Below are 20,036 nucleotides of genomic sequence, written 5' to 3'. Positions count from 1 at the left end.
TGAGGGTTCCCATGATCTATTTTCCTCACAGAAGGGTATGCCCAGCACAGCACAGTCTCTAATAAGGTGATTAACCAAAGTGGGTTGAGGCACCTGCTGCAGAGTTTTATACCTGTTTTAAATCTCGGTTTCTAATCTTGGCCTTTCTACTCTCTCTTTCAAGAAGTTTATAAAATGAATGCTACTGATTTTGATAATAGTAATGCCTGCAAATTTTAGCTTTATATTTATATCACTGAGAACACAACCTGTTTAAAACTATGGGGAAGATTTATACTTTTTCAGGCAAAACTGCGTTAGCGCAGTTTTGGCGAACAAATGATAGAGCCATTCCAACATGCTGGCCGAGCGCCATATTTAGGGAATGGCGCTAGCCGGCGCTAATGCCCTGTCAGCGTCCTTGGAAAGGGTGCTAACAGGTCTGGGGAGACATAGGAGAAACCGGGGCTTGTATGCCGAATTATGGCACTACACTGTTCAGAGGCAGAAAAAATGCCTCTAAGCAGTGTAGCGCCATTTTCTGGTGCACAACCCCCATGGACATGGCTCCTGTCTTAGTAAAGACAGGAGCCATACCCACCACCCAATGGCCATGCCCAGGGGACACATGTCCCCTAGGCATGGCCATTGGGGCCAGTGCCATGAAGGGGGCCCCAAGTCAGGGCCCCCGAACGATGGAGAAAAAAATAAAAAATACTTACCGGGACTTACCTGGGATGGGTCCCCCATCCTTAGGAGTCCTCCTGGTGTGGGTGGGGGTGGGTGGGGGTGTCCCTGGGGCCAGGGAAGGGCACCTGTGGGCAATTTCCATGGTCTATGACCATGGAAATATGCCTACTGGTCCCCTAACGCCTGCCCATACCCAGGCATTAAATAATGGTGCTAAGAGGGCCCCACCCCCGTGCTGGATTTTAGCATGGGGGATAAATATGGCACATAGGCCATATTGTCCTGTTCTGGACGGGAACGCCTACCATGCATCTCATTGATGCAAGGTAGGTTTTCCTGTCCAGAAAATGACGTTAACTCCATAACTTTGGCGCTAGATGTGTTTAGCGCCAAAGTATAAATATGGAGTTAGGTTTGCGCTGAAATAGCGTAACAAAAAATGATGCTAATTCAGCACAAACCGAATATAAATATGGGCCTAAGTTATTAGAAGGATGCAACCCTGGTTGCTGGTGAAGTGTAGACAGATCAGTGTTAGGAGAAGTCAGGGTCCACGGAGTAGTGTTTATTTCCCAATGCATAAGTACAACCAGTGCTTGAAATGTAAATATAAAAATGTAGGTACTCAATATCCCAGGGTACCTGTTTGCTACTGAGAAGTGCATGTACTCTCCTAATGAAAGTATTGAACCCCGGCTAAGACATGTAGGTTCTCTCCCTTTCATTTGAAAGAAGTGCGGGTACTGGGTACCTGTGAGTGCCTGCCCATTTAAACCACCGAGTACAATATCCACTTCACCACAAAGAAAAATGTTTATTATTAACACTGCGATAAGAAAGTGAGAGAAGCTTCATATTGGACCTACCCTATACCCACAGTATTCAATTAATAAGGGTACAGGAGTAGCCCCAATCACTTCCGATGTCAAATTAGGGACATTCTCAACCACAATCTGGGTTCCCTTAAAAAATATATATACAAAATTGCAAATTTCCTATCTCAAAATTGAAATTTCCTCCAAAATATTGACATTTTCGAAGAAGTGCTATCAAACAAAGTGCTAATCGAAATTACCAGTAAAAATCATAATACAATCCAACCAGCTAACGTTCGATTAAAATAATGCACTCAAATGACCCTGCCTGTGGCTTTTACCCCAGGAGTTGATTTTATTATTCTTTCAAGTTCAGTGACTGAGTCACCCTTTGTTTAATTTCTGCTCCTAAACAGCAAAGCCTTTTTCTTGAATCCAAGCCACTCTTTCAGTTGTTTGGATTATGTGGTAGGGTTTTTGATCCAGGCTATAAACAGGGAAATATGTTAACAACGCAAACTAAAAAAATAGCATTAACACAGGGAAAAGAAAATGTTAAAAGAGGTCTTCCACACAAAACTTGTTGACCACACGGTTAGTTTAAACGCTGGAAAGTGACGCAGCTCGCCAGGCAATTAGTACACAAGGGAGGAAGTGATGTTGCCTTTGTGGAAAGGTCAGACGGTCAGTTATGTTTCACATAAATGGAAGTGTCAGAAACCAAAGTTTATATGGTGAGTTAGACACAAGAAGTTCTCCATGGAGGGAGACAATAGTGCAACAACACAGGTAGTTTGTAAACATCGCATCTGACATGTTAACTGAACTACAAGTCGAGAAAAAAAGGAATATTACAAGTGAGCCTGAAGTTCCATCAGATAAGTGATGGAAGCCACATAGGCCCCGCTGTATGTGTCACCTGTGGCCAGTCCAGAGGATTTTGAAAGAATTTATCAGTTGATTGACAGGCAGACAGGGTGGAAGGGAATCAACAGCTCTAGACGCTTATAAGAGGTCAGCGGTGTTATATGCCAATTGAATAGGAGGTTCTGGTCATACAGTGGTAATGCCACACCCCAATCTGAATTCATAAGATTAAGAGGGAAGTGACAAGCCACTGAACAGGAAGTGGTGCAGAAAGAGAGGCTGCAGCATATCACAGAACAGGGCTGAAGTCCCATGCCTCCCAGAAAAGGCCACAAGACTGCCCTCAGTTACAGCTCCGCTTCGAGGCCCATAGTAGAGAGTCCTCCACTCAACGCTTGGCTCATTAACCTACTTGAGCTGTTTTTTACATTTGATCCTGCTGGGAGAGAGAGCTTCACTCACAATGGATGGAAGACAGGCCTTGACCACTCACCATGAAACAGTTGCCTGGTGAGGAGGAATTGATTAATGATAGAAGCCCCTTGATTGGTTATCCTGATGTGCCTGGTGGGCAGTCATTGACGCCTGATTGTGCTAGACATTCCAAGGGCATGTACAAAAAGGAGAGGACCTGACTTCCAAGCCCACTAGGAAAGAGAGGCATTGCTTTCTAACCTCTGATGGAGTGTTCCAGAATGTAGATCTTGAACTCTAATCCTCATCTGAATCTGAATGCAAGGAGTACATCGGGTTCTAAGACTGTGGCTTGAAGAGAAATATTGACTTTTGATCGCAAAGAAGGTCTGCAACAGATGCAGTGACACACAATTCCACATAATATCCCTGGAAAATATACATTAAGTCCTGATGGAAGTTTTAGAAACTGTGGCATTGACACCCGTAGCCTGTTGGCAGCTTTAGGAAGTGAGACCTTGATGACCAATCCTTAGAGAGATCCATGAAGGGTAAACCTCAACTTCTGAGTCTGTTGTGTCATCGATGCCGGAGCATCTTTCCTGCTCCTATTGCAAACCTTTGCAAGAAAAGAGACATTTACTTCTCGTCCACTTGGTAATGACTGAGAGGCTTAAGCTCTTGATCTTGCTGGAGATGCCAAAGATGGCTGGAAGAAAGGATCTAATTCCTCAGGCAGAAAGAACAGCCTGGGGAAGATGCCTTTACTTCCGTTGGAGTGCACTGAGTGAGCAATGCAATTTTTGATTCTGCTTTAGATACATAGACAATAACAATTGAATCCTAATGCCACTGGAGGGGCCTGGCAGAGATGAGTTGCCTATAAATGGAAGTGTTGAACAAGGGGCCTGGCATATCCTCCTGGAGCTCCTGGATAAGAAGACTTAACCTCTAATTATGCTGGAGAAATTTGCAAACAATTACTTAAATCCTAATACGTCCGAGGTTGGCTGGATATGAGTCCTTGATATTCCACCAATAGGGAAATATTTGAGACAGAAGCCTTTATTCCCGATCTGCTTGCGAGGGCAGGAGAGGCCCAAGCTCCTGATGGAGGTGTATGAAGTAGATGGCTTGACTCCTGGTAAGTTAGAAAAGGCTTGAAGAGACTCTTCGATTCCAGATGGAGGTTTCTAGGAGAGGCCTGGACTTGTAATACAATGGAAATTGCTGAAGGAGACGCCTTGGCTCCCAACTATTTTTAAAATGTATGAATAAACAGACCTTGCCTGCTCATCTGCTTGAATGTGCTTCGTGTAAGGCCTTGACCCCTGATCATGAGAGGTTATTGAAGAGGATGACTTGAATCCTCCGTTTTTAGATGGTTGTGGTCTTGGCTAGTGATGGAGATATTTGGAGGGGAACCCCCAACTCGTTTATATGTACGTGGTGGTTGCAGGACAACTTTGAAGCTAGATTCTAATACAACTGTTCATTAGATAGCCTTTCCCTACCCATTGTGCCAGCTTCCCATGGAGTTGCCTAGGGGAAAGTGCTTGACTCTTGGTCTTGTTAAAGCTGCATACTTGAGAAGCCATAACTTCTGATTCTAATGCTAAGTAAAGACTTCAGGATGAATCAGCTCAGTACTGCCATGACTCTCTTTTTGAAATATAATTGGACTAAGACGAGCATCTGCTATTAGCAAAGTTCAATAATTCTGTGTATCATTCGGGTTGATCTGAATTTTCAGCCAGATGGAGCGCTGGGGTGTGAGGATTATATAAAACAGTATCTATTTAAACTGTGTTTAATTCATTTTGCTCTTTGTACTTAAATATGTCTGGTTGCAACAAGCGTTCTTGACCCATGGTCTTGCAAACTACTTTTGTGTCCCAAAGTCTTGCAACATAAATACCTATTAGTAAAGAGAAGAAGCCCGGCAGGTAGTGTAGCATCATTTCCTGGATCCATATGTTTGTAGACAGTATGGGAAGACATGTTATAGGAAAGGTTACTGTGGTATTCCACAAACATAACATGTAGAATGTTGGCACGCGTGCACGCACACTGCCAAATGCGAGAGTGTAATCGGACAGGTTGTATGAGGAACATGAAAAGGAATGTGAAGGATATTTGATGGGAAGTGAAGGAAGTTTTGAATCTGATGTAACTGGAGGAAGTGAATGATAATACTTTTCATGTGCAGAGAAGTAACATGCCTAGGCACAGTAAGAGGGAGAAAACTTCCAGCTTATTCAGAGAATTATGTAATGGGATATGTCCACTACAGTATATGTGTTGTATATCTATTTAAACATTTAGAAAAAAGAAATGTAATTATATGTTTTGTAATAGAAATTATAGCCACGTGGAAAGGTTATAGGTATCAATTCTATGTTGCAGAATGTTAAGGTAAGGATTGTTATCGCGTCAAAAAATTGGTATGTTTTATAAACTTTGTAATGTTAATGTATCCTAAAACAATATTTGTGGGAAGATGTGTGATATTCCACAACCATAAAATGTAGAACGTTAGCACGCACTGGCCTCATAGAATGGTGGGGCAAGCGGATTCGGTGGGTGGCAGTTGGTGGAGGTAGTTGGTGCAGTCGATCGGTGGTACGGACGCTGTGGGAGGCGCCTCTCATTAACTATTGTAATACTTAAAATAAAACTCATATCACTAATTTAAAGTGTGTCTTAACAGTTAGGTGTCAAATGGTGCAATTATTTTGATAATTTACTTAAAATCACCAAAAGAATGCTAAAGGGGAATATGGTGGGTTCAAGACTACGGCCCCTTGGTATTTAGGTCGCATACATTTAACAGCACTGGGCGGGGGCTTTGTAGCACAGTTTAGGGCACCGGCACTCATTCTTTTAGAAATTAAGCACTCCACCCCCCACCAGCGCCCCCAAGGGATCTCTAAATCCTTCTTACACACTGCAATAATCACTTTTCTGAAATTGTTATTACAGTTCTCCCTAGAGTGGAATGGAAACTCGCGGAAAAAGCCGTCTGAATGAGTGCCAGATGTGGCAGCCGCTTATTTTTTTTCTTGTTTAAGGATTATGCATCAGGCCCTGGGCCCTTCTCCATTCGCAGAGATACCATCTCGGCGCAGAATTTATCTGATAACTCCGTCTCCCCTCAGTGGAGCTGATGATACGTTTCTGATATCTGGGCGAGTGTGCTTGAGAACTAACTCCATTTACTAGACGAGTAGGAGCTCTGGGTTGCAGCGTGGGAGTCTAGCTGAAACAGCTAACCTGAAGTAAAGAGATGTTGCCGAGGTCATTTCCTGAAGTGGTTCGATTTGGAGTAGTTGGGTCAAATAACATGTATATTTACTTTGCAATCAGTATTTTCCTTTTCACTCTTTTGGGTAAGATACACCAAAGGGTTGTTTATTGCGCCCTTTGCAAAGAACTGCAGTTGCTCATTTGAATCTCAATAAAAATACTCTGCCTTTCATCTTTCTGAGGTTGGCAAAATAAGTGCTAATGCCTTTGGTATAATTGGTGGCCCATTAGGAAGTTGAGGTTCTGTCATGGTTAGATCAGGAATGGAGGGAATAAGTGCAAGAAAGGCAGAAGGAAAACACAGAAGAGCAGATGAATGACGACTGCAAGAATGAAAGAGGAGATCAAACAGGGCCAGATTCTCTTCATTTACTTGGGACAAGATTTTGCCATTGTTAAAGACTGAAATTGAGAGACACCCATTGAAGTGACCATAGGCAATGTTGTGCATTAAGGAGCAATAGGTTTAAAGGCCCTTGTGTTCTGAATGGCTACAAATTAAATCTGTGCAGGTTCCTAACTAGGCAGTGTTTCTGTAGTTGGGCTTTTGTGAATCTTCAATTCTTAATTTTAGAGGTTATTCCAAAATTGATCTCAATGTGAATTCGGTGAGCTGTATTCTTGTTCTTAATAACACAAGGTGTGAGGAATCAACTTTTCTTTTGTTCCCCATACAATATATGATGAGTGTAAAAATAATATCATAAGACAACGCCAAGTTTTTCAACTTCAGTGAACGATTAACAGTCAACTCCAGGTAAGTTACTAAGAGGGAAAATTGTTTAGCTGGACAAGGGTGGATATTTAGTCATTAACCGTTAGACATAATTCCCAATCCAGTCTCAAAGTGGGTGGAAACAGTGCTTCTCTTGAGCTCAACAAAAACCAGAGTAAGGAATAACATGTATTATTCAAATGCTATACCAAATAGAGAGTGGTATAACAAGCTTGTCAGGGTCATTTTTGTGTATCACTACAGCTGAGATGGAAAGGTGTGCAAGTCTTTCTTTTAGAGATTGTTTTGTTCCTAAAGTAGATGAAATCTGTTTCCTTGCTCATCAGAGTGAAGATCAGTAGTCTTTCTTCTGTGCAGATTATGTTTCAAGAGTTGGTTAGACTACTCTTATCAAGAAGCTGAACAAATAGGTAACATGGCCAATGCCTAACATTGCTTTATCGCCTGATAGCTTCTTATGAGAGGTGAGTAGAAGAAATTCCTCATGAGATTAAAATAATAGTTTTAAAAAGGCTACTATCCCTGCTCACATTTTTGATTCAGGGGAGTAGTGGGCCTATTCAAACACATTAAAGGTCTATGACTGAAAGGCCTCAAAGGCTAAAGATTAAGCAGATGAATGTATGGCCACACAGTTGTGTAATCCAGTATGTGTAGCACATCCAGCGTAGATGGAGGGGAGACACATGCTTTGGCAGAAGCGGGGATTTACTGCAACATGGAGGCAACAACAGAAGGTGCCATATGCCACATCACACGCCGCAGCAGGTTCAGCATTAGGGCCATAGAAAAAGATGGCCTACGAGCATCAACGGGCCTTCCAAGAGAGGTCAGGGCCAAGTTCTCCATTCTCTGATTGTCCTACATCATCTGTGCACTTAGCTGTTCCTGGATGAAACCTCACATCAGGGATTTACAACAAAGGAGCTGCCTTCTCGGCATCCATCTTCATCTCCACGTTAGATACCTCACTCCACTTTACTTGGTAAATTATCCAGCATGGATAAAACTTTAACTGGCCGGCTGTACTATGGTGTGCGACTGCACATTTTAGTTATCAATTTTAGTTTTTAATGCAGTGTTTTACTAACCTGTTTTGCACCTCGATAAAGAATCGATGGAGTGCAGCCTAATGAACTGTACTTCATTTGTAATAATGATGATAAGCAGAGCAAATATGAGGCTCGTGCCATTTAATTTCCTGTTTTATATTTTCAAGAATGAGGACAGGCTCCTTCTCATTAGCAAACAATTTGGTACAATGCGACCTATTTTCTGGGGCCAGAAAATGCTTCAAAAGGTATTAAGTCATAGATCTATGTAACAGTATCATGCACGCATACGTGCATCATACGCCGCACGCCCCAGGTCCATGTATATAACTGTACGCATGGCAGTTCCCTTCTTTCACTCATCCTCAGTGATTTCCTAATGCTGAGTTGCTGCCAATATGCGCTTGGAATTTTGATCTTTGTTTTTCTCTTCCTCTCATCTTACTTCATTTCGTGGTAGCTTATGCTGCAATGCTGACATTAAGCCAAGCATATTGAGAGGATACTTCTTCTAGGAGCAATAGAGGAGGCAGACCAAGAAAGAAGGCAGGGATACAATTTTGTAATGGAAATGGCAGATCCTGGCTTTTTAGATCTTTACATTCTGAACAAGTATCAAGCTTGCAGAGGTACAAAATGCTAACTATGGCATATATACTAGCTGCTTAAGAACAGCAGAACAATAACAGGTTGTTGTTGATAAATTTATGGGACACGACCTTCCTTTTACTGCTCCAGTAGGAACACAGAATGCAACTGCAGTTCAAGGTGAGAAATCAAAACTACCAGCAGTATAGGACACTGTTATTTGGCCTTAATGCAGCCCCAGTGGTCTTTATCAAGATCCTCACTTGGGTGGCAGCCTTTCTACATATACAAAAAGGTCTACTACTACTATCGGCATATGGCTGATTACCTAATCAGAGCTGCTCAAGGGAAGAAGAAGAGCCTCGTTTAATATCTACCTTAAAGACCCTATACAATCTTGGGTTCTGAATGCATTATCACAAAAACTCACTGGTGCCCTCCAAGAGAAATCTTCTGATAAGGACACTTCTAAACATCAGCCTAGTAAAGGCCTTCTATAATTCACAGAGGGTAATAGTCACGGGCCACAAGATGACTGCTTCCTAATTTGCAAGACTGTATTAGCATGCTGGCTCCAGGTGCATCTGGGATTTCTGGCTTCATAGATATGGGTGGTTAAGACAGGGCAACAGGTGAGAAACATGAGGTGTGAATGAAAAGAGGAGAGAAATGGAGATGGAGAAACATTTTGTTGTTATTAAAATTGTTATTGCAAACATTACATTTATATTATCAATGATGTTATCAAAGATGCCATGAGTGCCGTCATTTGTAGGGTAATTAGCAGTGCATGGCGAAGTAAGTACTGACTTTTCATTAACTTTTGCTGTAGCAATATTTTGACAATTGTGTACATTATGTCCTTCATACACTTCTGCATAGAATCATTTACAATTGGCACACCTGATCATTTCTATGTGTGCTCTGCAGAGAGGCCAAGAATTGGATGAATATGTATTCTGTAAGCGTTAATGATCCATTGATGGGCACTGTGAGCAACTGTCTCTGCCTTCGGCCTGAACCCCACAGCTTTCAGTTATGGCCCACTAAAAACACTCACCCACAACATGAACTAACACAGATATGTAGAGGAAGCTCTTTTCTCAGTACACACTATACACCAGTATATGAGGCATGAATACAAATACAGAAACACAACATCCTGAAAAAGTAAAATATTTTTAGGGAATTTAAGAGTAAGTAAAATGTGAAATGCAAATGGGAACATCGCTCTTCTCATGCTGAGAGGCCAGTGTCTGTTTGCTGAATGCAGCTGTCATTTGGTGGGGCGGCACAAGAATGAGTAGAACAATATCTGTTGGAGGACTGTCCCAACATAGCCACGCGCCCCCCCCAACACTGTCACCCCACCACACACTGCATTGCTACTGCAGCCATGATGAAATGGTCCTCTAGCAAAAAGAACAAACATTGTCAAAGCCAATAGGTTTCACCTATGCAAGAGCTATTGACTTTGCCAATGTCTTTAACCATGTTGTGCAGCAGCGTGGAGAGGAGTAGAGTAGAGTGATGTGGACTAGCGTGGCATAGTGTGGAGTGGAGTAGTGTTGAGTGGTGTAGAGTGGGGTACAGTGGAGTGGCACAGAATAGAGTGGAGTGGAGTAGAGTGGAGTGATGTAGAATAGAGTGAAGTGGTGTATAGTAGAGTTGAATAGAGTAAAGTGGTGTACAGTAAAGTAGTATAGAGTACAGTGCTGTAGAGTGGCTTGGCAAAGAGTAGAGTTGAGTAAAATGATGTAGAGTGGAGTAGATTAGACTAGAGTGGTGAACATTGAGTGGCATAGAGTGGAGTGGCATGGCGTAGAGTGGTGTAGAGTGGGTTAGAATGGTGTAGAGTGGTGTAGAGTGAAGTGGGGCAGAGTAGAGTGGAGTAGAATGGAATGGCCTTTTGTGGAGTGGGATAGAGTGGCACTATATGGAGTTGGGTGGCATGGCATAGAGTAGAGCAGCACAGTGGCATTGAGTGGAGTGGCATAGAGTGGTGTGCAGTGGCATAGAGTAGAGCAGTACAGAGTAGAGTGGCATAGACTGCAGTGCTGGACAGTGCAGTGGTACAGAGTAGAGTGCAGTGGTACAGAGTAGAGAGCAATGGCACAGAATGCACTGGTGCTGAGTGCAGTAGATTATAGTACAATGGTGTAAAGTGCAGTGACACAGAGTGGAGTGGTGTACAGTGCCGTGGCTTAGAGTGGTGCAGAGCAGAGTAGAGCGGTGTTTGTGCAGTGAGGTAGAGTAGAGTGGTGAAGAATAGTATCATTTAAATAAAGTGGTAGAAAGTGCAGTGGCATGGAATGGAGTGGTGCAGAGTGGCACAGCGTAGAGTGTAGTAGTGTAGAGTATAGTGGCCTAGAGTAGAGTGGCACACAGTTGAGTGCAGTGGCATTGAGTAGAGTGGTGGAGAGTGCAGTGGTGTATAGTAGAGTAGCACAGAATAGAGTGCAGTGGTGTAGAGTGCGGTGGCATAGAATAAAGGGGTGGTACAGGGTGTGGGGTGGGAAGGAAAAGAAGCAATATGAAAGGCGGATGGGTGGGAGGGAATAGAAGCTACATGGATGAGTATATGGGAGAATGACTGAAAACTCAAGAACTCATATGGAGTGCTTCAATACATAGAAAAAAGTAGCTCCAAAAATTGGAGCAGTGGATGGACACAAGTACTTGGTCCATGCTCCAGGGGAGTGCCAAACTCAAGAAGAGGATAAGATGCTCACATGCTGTGAAAAAAAAGAACGAAGGAAATTAGAGCGATGCTGAAGCTAACAAATCGTAAGCTATGGGTGGGCTGTAGGCCCACTGTATGTAAACATCTCACCGAGACAGTGTATGCGCTACCTAGGTGAAATCTAAAAACCAGAAATGTATTCACTGGGCCAAAGGCAGAACTCATACTGGGATTCTGCAATGTTCGTTTGCAGAATTATAGCGAACAAGTTCTGTACTTATTCAGTCACTGTGCCCAGGAAAATGGAGCAGTTTGATCTGCTGAGCATGGCACCACAAACAAAGAAGATGGCAACCACGTAAAAAACAGCGGGACGTGGAACATTTGGTACAGCCAGTATTAACCACTGACCATGAGGCAGAGTGTGTCTTACCCCAGCAAGACATGCAAATCTGGTGAGTACTGTGGGTCATCACCACACCTACAACAGACACGCTGGTACAACAGTATCAATCTTCACATTTTTAGTTGGGTTGAGAAAAGTTGTGAATTGTGGTAAGCCGCAACTTCTTTTCTTTTTCTAATCATTGTATGCTTTGCCAAGTGCAAAGTTATTTTTTTTACAGAGGGCATTGTCAGCCAGCCAAGTCAGCATGATCAAAGCACTGGATGGTGAGGAAATCAGTAGTTACCAGGCACGGTTCCTCCGTTTGAGCGGAGGATCGTTGTCCCGCCACCAGCAGCAGTAGCTGCAAACCTTTTACTACAAATCAATAATAAACTAAGTTCATTATTGTTTTGTAGTAAAGTGGTGGGCCATTGGGGATGACGAGCTCTGTTCGGCACTCCCCCTCATTGCGTATGTATGTTTGGCCGGCTGTCTCAGGCTGGCGAAACACACATGCAAGCTGTGCTGTCTTCAGCCCGGCACTGTGTTGCCGTGCTGGAGAGAAAAGGCACAGGCTCCCAGTATGCCTGGGACTGCCCTGGCTGGGCACTCCCAGCCAATCCTAATGCTCCTCTGAGCAGCACCACGATTGGCCGCAGGGCCGGCTGGGAGCCTGTGCCTGCAGCAGAGGAGTGGCGTGGTGGTGGCGGCAGTGGCAGCGACAATCCAGGTAAGAGTTTTTTTTTAAATAATCCCCCCCGCGCTGCACAGCCCCCTCCCTAAGAAGTACCGCCAGCCGCTCCTGGTAGTTACGCCATACTATGGGGGTCATTCTGACCCTGGCGGTCACCGACCGCCAGGGCCAACGACCGCGGAAGCACCGCCAACAGGCTGGCGGTGCTTCCTGGGCCATTCTGACCGCGGCGGTAAAACCGCGGTCAGAAAAGGGGAACCAGCGGTTTCCCGCCGGTTTACCCCTGGCCCAGGGAATCCTCCATGGCGGTCTTATGTTCTGTATATCCCATAGGTGAACAATCAAACTATTTTGAACCATTGTATTCGCTGGCTGGGAGATTCAAACTTGGCGGAGGATCGTTGTCCCGCCACCAGCAGCAGTAGCTGCAAACCTTTTACTACAAAACAATAATAAACTAAGTTCATTATTGTTTTGTAGTAAAGTGGTGGGCCATTGGGAATGACGAGCTCTGTTCGGCACTCCCCCTCATTGCGTATGTATGTTTGGCCGGCTGTCTCAGGCTGGCGAAACACACATGCAAGCTGTGCTGTCTTCAGCCCGGCACTGTGTTGCCGTGCTGGAGAGAAAAGGCACAGGCTCCCAGTATGCCTGGGACTGCCCTGGCTGGGCACTCCCAGCCAATCCTAATGCTCCTCTGAGCAGCACCACGATTGGCCGCAGGGCCGGCTGGGAGCCTGTGCCTGCAGCAGAGGAGTGGCGTGGTGGTGGCGGCAGTGGCAGCGACAATCCAGGTAAGAGTTTTTTTTTAAATAATCCCCCCCGCGCTGCACAGCCCCCTCCCTAAGAAGTACCGCCAGCCGCTCCTGGTAGTTACGCCATACTATGGGGGTCATTCTGACCCTGGCGGTCACCGACCGCCAGGGCCAACAACCGCGGAAGCACCGCCAACAGGCTGGCGGTGCTTCCTGGGCCATTCTGACCGCGGCGGTAAAACCGCGGTCAGAAAAGGGGAACCAGCGGTTTCCCGCCGGTTTACCCCTGGCCCAGGGAATCCTCAATGGCGGCGCTGCTTGCAGCGCCGCCATGGGGATTCCGACCCCCTTCCCGCCATCCTGTTCCTGGCGGTTTTTACCGCCAGGAACAGGATGGCGGGAACGGGTGTCGTGGGGCCCCTGGGGGCCCCTGCACTGCCCATGCCGCTGGCATGGGCAGTGCAGGGGCCCCCTAACAGGGCCCCACAAAGATTTTCAGTGTCTGCTTTGCAGACACTGAAAATCGCGACGGGTGCCACTGCACCCGTCGCACCCCTGCAAATCCGCCGGCTCCATTCGGAGCCGGCTTCCTCTTTGCAGGGGCTTTCCCGCTGGGCCGGCGGGCGATCTTTTGGAGATCGCCCGCCGGCCCAGCGGGAAAGTTAGAATGACCGCCGCGGTCATTTGACCGCGGTGCGGTCTTTTGGCGGTCTCCGCCCGGCGGGGTCGGAATGACCCCCTATGTGTGAGTACAGATTTTCTTATTGTGATTTTAAAGGACCGCAAGACCTGGTGCATTTCAAGTTTCTAACCAAGTTATTCTGGCCACTTGATTCTCCAGTAACAGTGGAATCGAGCAGTCATATCTTAACTCTAGGGGGGTGAACGTGGGTTAGATACTCGGATATAGCACATCACAGTAAACAACTCACAATCAACTCAATGTTACGTGAAAGGTTTTATGTAGAACGCAAAACAGATCTACATTAACAAGTATACCGGTTATAATTATTATAGACAATAAGATCGGAAATCCCTCCTCTTTCTGGGGCAGAGATATAGATCCAAGCAAGGACCTGTGATCTTATGTTCTGTATATCCCATAGGTGAACAATCAAACTATTTTGAACCATTGTATTCGCTGGCTGGGAGATTCAAACTTGGCTCCTCGACATCTTACTATTTTTGAAGTTTAATAATTGCTGATGAAAGGGCGGAGATGGCAGTGATAGAGATAAAATGTATTTAGATTGCCTCTCTTCTGCCCTAGTTTCTCAGCAGTCCTGAGTGCAAGCCTAGACTACCCAGTGTACGTCAGGCTTTGTCACTAAATTCCCAAGGAAATAGTCCAAAACTACATCTAACTAGAACAGGTATTTCACTGTGTGTCCAAAATGCTTACAGGGGTGCCAAAGGCCATCTTATACACCGTTCTCTGTGCCTAGTTCATGGGACTGCCAGTCCGATATACTCAGCCAGTTCCTTATAAACAAAACAAGGCTCAGTTCATAAACATAGCAGGGCCACGTTGAGTGGTATCCAGGATAAATAGCTTGGGATCCAGTCTCCCCCCAGGACTAACCTCAAGTGGTGCAACATTAACATGGCTAATATCTTGGGCCCCTTCCACAAATATGTGTGTAGCCAACTGGACACAAGTTACAGTCCTGGCAGTGCTAGCTCACCATTTCATCCTTAAAAGTAGGCAGAAAGACTGATGGACAGAAAGAAATATATCTAGACGGATAGTATCTATGAATGCAGACAGATGAAATGATGGATTAACAGATGGAGCATTTATGTAACTAACTCTTTGGTGGGACCTAACCCTAGGCACTAGCCTAGATGCCCAAAGTTTAAAAGGAACAGAGGAAAGATTAAACCGCCAATCATGCATTAACAAAGCCGAAACGTTCTAAGGGTCATATGTATTTTCCATGGCTGCCATCTAATTACAACTGTTGAAGAAGGATGAAGTGGTCAACCCTGTGAAAAGGTATTCTTAAGCCAAGAAGCTTCAATAAAAACTTAAATTGTAAGTATATTAAATTCCTGAGTAAAAGGTGATACGTTTGAACCTCCTTATGGTTTGACTTTCAATCTAATAGTTTATGTTTTGTTTTGGAGGTAATCTGAGATTTCGGCGCATACAGAATTATACAGGGAATGTACCACTTGTGGCATTGGAGCGCAGTTGAGGGTTTTAGATTGTTTTGAATTTTTTAATAGTTGACAAATGAGTTCTGCTGAACTGGATGATATTAGAACCACTGATCGTTATAAACCATTCGATGTGTATCTTGTGAAATAGCAATGACTAATACAATATTATTTTTTAATTTACACCACTTTTACCCAAAGTGCTTTAACGGGGACCATTTTACTATAGAGTCGATATGGCCCAACTGAAAAAAATACTCATAAAAATTTACCAAGCTGCCACCACTAGAAATTAGGAGTGGCAGAGAGCTCTAAGCAATTCCCTTTGTAGTTTAATTCTATTTTTTATTTTGATTACTGTTTTGCACCAACCTGCCCCACGAGGCTTAAGAGAACTGCTGACGCAGTTGAATGGTCCAATATGAATGAAAAGTCAATTTTCCCTTTATCTTTTCTCAGGACATCCGAAGCCTTGTGTCCCAAAGCACACAAAGGGCACTCACGTGGCAAACGAGTTGACAGAACTGATGTCTTACCTTGTCTCCGGGTTGGGGGCGCATCACAGACACACGGTCATAGCCCTTCCGCAGCAATACCCACAGGGCGTCCAGCTTCCCCTGCAATCGAGGGAGAATGAGACAGGGATTGAGAGAATGGTTGTCAGTGAGTGTGAGTACATATTCTCAATGGCTCTAGTTTCAATGAACATAGATATTCGATTTTCTTCCCGTTCACAGGTTCTGTGAATATCAAATCCCAGAATATCGTGGTACAAGAGTATCGCGGACAGAACATCAAGGGACAAAGTTAAGTGCGTACAGGGAAGTATAAATGTACTATTCTTAACTCCACATCTACTTACCTTGAAGATACATGTACCTTTGTTGGTACATCTATGTGAAGTTAGGTATAGAAAATCTAGACTTAATTACCTCTTGATAGTTTATTTTAAATATTTTGTTCTTGATATTGAGTCCCACTGATATTTCTGATGCATGCATGAGTGCAGTGATCATGAATTTCCCTTCTCCTGTATTCAGTGAGGTGTCAGTGTGGTGATAACAAACTATTCTCCATCTGGTTTCATTAAAGGCAGTGATTACAAGCACCATGCTCCTGGTTTTGATGTACCTGAAATGCCATTACCCGGAAATAATGATATGCACTGCCCTTCAACCACTCTTAACAAAGTAATGTGATATTGTTTAGCTTTGCATGAAGAAATGGCAGACAGTATACAAAGGAGCATGGGGTTAGAGAGTGTATTGAACAGAAGTAAATGGGGAATAAGAAGTAAATGAAACAGACGTAGATTGGGCCAAATGATGGAGACTTTACAGCACATGATATAAATTAAAATACCTCCAGTAAACACACTGAAAGGTGCAACTGCTAAGAACATTAGCCTTGACAGCCAGGTGCTTTAGGAAGGGTATTTTGCATGTGCAGTCCTATAAGATGTTTTGGGCTCTGTTCACTCCACAGATCCTACACTTGGGCAGGGTGGGGGAGGTACTCATTTGGGATGTATTTCAGGGTGAATAATTGTGACATATCCTTCAGAAGAACAAGTTTTGTGCCTTAGGTAATGCTTTTTTAGGTTGATACTCTATCTAAGTGTAGATTCCTGACTGCCCTCCCACCACTCTGTTCTGCCGAGTGGCCTATTTGTAATATCTATAAAGGTCCCAACAAAGAATCCAGCATACCGTTAACAACAAATATTCTAGTTCTGTGTCTGAGAGAATGGAAAGGGAAAAGACAAGAAGCTTACATAAGCAAGCATTGGTGTTTCTTATATGTGGCTTCTCTCCGTCCCCCTAGGGGCAGTAGGCAGTCATCAAAGACCTGCATAGGTCACCTAGTGGCACATGGGTGCACTGCTGTGTAGAACGTTCTTCCTGATCCATTCTGGCACCTGGAGAGTATTCTAAGGCGAGGAGCCTCTGATTAAATAGAGTATCCATCAGAAAGATCATTCCTAAATGTAAGTAACTTATTATTTAGTGTAAGACTCATTAACCTGACCAGTGTATATTTTGCTAGCCGGCTCTATTAAAAACACAATGTGTTTATTAAGCTCCCGAAAGACAATGAACCCTAAATGTTAAACTGTAAATAGATGGAGATAATTACTTAGTGGCTGCGTTGCAGAACATGCAACCAGAAGACCTGGGCTCAAATCCCGGTGTTTACATTTGACCAACTTTAAATGACTTTAGGCAAAACACTTTACTTCACAGTACCTAATATTCCTTAACTGTCAAAACCTGAGAGCTCTAGAAGTAATGAAGTATGCTGTTCAGGACGTCTGCTTTACAAAAAAAGTCACTTGCATGTCATTTAATAAAGTATAATGTTGCTTCATATGAAATAATATTACCATATATAAATTTCACATGACAAATGAGTCTGTTCTCTCGTGGCAACATTGTCAGGTGGTGGTGGGCATTCTTCAACTTAGTGTAATCTTTAGAAACTGTTTTACTTTGAATCAATAACGCCCAATACAGTGATGCAACCTAATGTACCAGAGTGAAAAAGTAAAAAGCTCTCCTTTGGATTTTAAAGAATCTTTATCAGATGTTTACATGGCGTTTGTTGTGTGGCATGCCAAATCTTTGACTGGCTTTGCTGGTCTCTGAGGGCCTGGCTAGACCCCTGGCTCGGCTCCGGCTCTATCTATGGATTTACTGGCTCGCAGACCTTTAAACCCTGAAAGATAAAGCATTTTAGGATAGTGTTTTAGACTGTTAGTTGTGCCCCAGCTGATTGAAACACAGCAGAATCCATGGTGACATGTTTTTGCTATGTGATCGATTGTACTGCGATTAGAAAAATTAACTTGTGCATGCGAATTAAAAGTGTATGAAAACCACGTCAGAAATCCAGCTGCCATAGGCATGATCAGTACCGGCTTCGGAGTGAGTGAACATCATGCGCCACATCTGGACACACTCAATCACTCGCGTGCCGAACTGTGACAACCCTAATGTTGTGAAACGGGTGAGAGGAGGGGCAATGGGGCAGGGATAAGGCCTTGCAATTGGCTGCAAGAGTTCCCAACCGATTCTGTAATGGGTACACAGTATTTTCAAAAGAACAAAATATTCTAGCTGGTCGGGTTGCGATGTTCGGAATGCAAATGTGTAGTAGTAGACACAATTTTTTAGAAGTCCATTTTGTGCAAACTTAAGCCAATCGATGACTACCGGTCTAGACATATGATCTCGTTATCAGTTGCCAGCGCAGTATCCTGGCAGAAGTGGAAGAAACAACTCTGAGCAACAATTGTCCTTGTTTTTGCGGATCTGACAATCCCAAATTTTGGAAACACTAAACTTGGTTTTAGCAGTTGCCATTCCACGCCCAGGGAAACTGTGGCAATTCTGAGCAGGGGCTGCAGATAGAACAGTCCGGGCCACTCCCACGCCCCTCCTGCACCACAGGGGAGCAGATAATGCTCTGCCCACCACTGTCTTGCTGTGACTTTCCCTCTGCTCTCCTGACCCCAAACCTACAGCATGTAACGCCGCGCTCAGACGCGGCGTCTCTTTCTGTCCTCGCGGATGGAACACGCTACCGATACTCGGAGCGCCGTTCCCCGTGTTTTTTTACTACACATTCTGGGAAGCATATATTTCGCTCCCGGTCGCGCTACACTTTACTGTAGCCCTTTTTTCTTCTTTTTGTTTTTGGTGGGTTTGTCTGGTCTTTTTACCTGTCTCTGTCCATGTTGTGTCCATCTTGTCTTCTTCGTGTTTTTGTCCCAGCATGCTCTGTTTTTCTTTTATACTACTTTCTTTTTCCTATACTGATTTATGGGCTCTTCCCAATTCAAGATGGTGTCCTTTCCTTTTCCTGTGATGTCACTTCCCTTTTCTCAGTATATAAGTCAGTCAGTCTTGTTCCACCTTGCGTTGCAAACACTTCCTTCTGGATGTGCTGTTCGCTCCAGTTCTTTGTTCCTGCTTTTTGCCTTGGGAGATTTTTGCCTGTTCTTTGTTCCTGCTTTTTGCCTTGGAAGATTTTTGCCTGTTCTTTGTTCCTGCTCTTGCCTTGGGAGATTTTTGCCTATATTTGTTTCCTGTTGTTTAGTCCTGTTTTTTCTTGTTTTTCTTCAGGAGTTCCTGTTTGAGGTTTTTTCCCCAGTGTTGGGGTTTTTTCCCTCTGGGACTCCTACTGGAGGGTACGGTCTGCTTTGGCGTAGCCTGTCAAGCGGCATCGTGGCTACCAGAAGGGGTCGCCCTTATCTGGGAGTATCCAGAACCTGTAGAAGACTTGGTGTATTTGCCAACCCGGTATCCAGAGGTGAGAAGTCCAGCGCAGTACGTAACACAGCAACAGTCCCAAAGTTATTTACCAAATCAGTCGGTAAATGGCAGTGGTAAAAAGTCCTGTACTGGACCAAAAAAGCCAGCACGAAATGACCAGGTCAGATATGATTCCTAATGCTGGTGTCCATAAGTTCTCTGTTTTTGCACAACATTATTCGGTGTGCGGATACAGGCTGGAATGGGAGATTCCGAGTGAGGTTCCCAGGTTCAGTATGTTACAGTTTGAGGACCTCAACAAAAATTCCACCCTATTTTTAAAGTGCCAGCCCTTGTGTCTAGGTATGAATTGGCTGTAGAAACTGTGAATATCCTGGTGTCCGGCCCAAGAAGAATGTTTTATGGAAGTGTAGTTTGGTTGGGTGGGGATCTGGAAGAACAGGAGCATGGTGAGTTCCACCGCATACATGTCAACAGACCTGATTCAAGCAGAAGACTCCTGATTTTTAAAGCCCAAAATGGCTTTATTTTAGGTGCCCCTGCCTATATGTGTCTATATTACAATATTAGTCAATGGGGAAAATAAATACCCCTGAATTGTTTTTATTTCACTAACTCCCTCTTCGTTGTTAGGA

The 20,036-nt window shown here is 44.1% G+C and overlaps 1 protein-coding gene across 1 annotated transcript in view; it reads right to left on the bottom strand.

Moving 5' to 3' along the window:
* Positions 1-20,036, bottom strand: part of ANTXR1 (ANTXR cell adhesion molecule 1) — a 398,881-nt gene that overhangs the window by 19,295 nt on the left and 359,550 nt on the right. Inside the window, exon 17 of the mRNA XM_069214185.1 lies at positions 15,664-15,744. Within this exon, the coding sequence (XP_069070286.1) occupies positions 15,664-15,744 (81 nt within the window). The remainder of the gene's footprint in view (positions 1-15,663; positions 15,745-20,036) is intronic.

Source organism: Pleurodeles waltl, chromosome 11 (genome assembly GCF_031143425.1).
Source record: "Pleurodeles waltl isolate 20211129_DDA chromosome 11, aPleWal1.hap1.20221129, whole genome shotgun sequence".
In the NCBI taxonomy this organism is placed as follows: domain Eukaryota; kingdom Metazoa; phylum Chordata; class Amphibia; order Caudata; family Salamandridae; genus Pleurodeles; species Pleurodeles waltl.
This window is presented reverse-complemented; position numbering and strand designations above follow the sequence as displayed.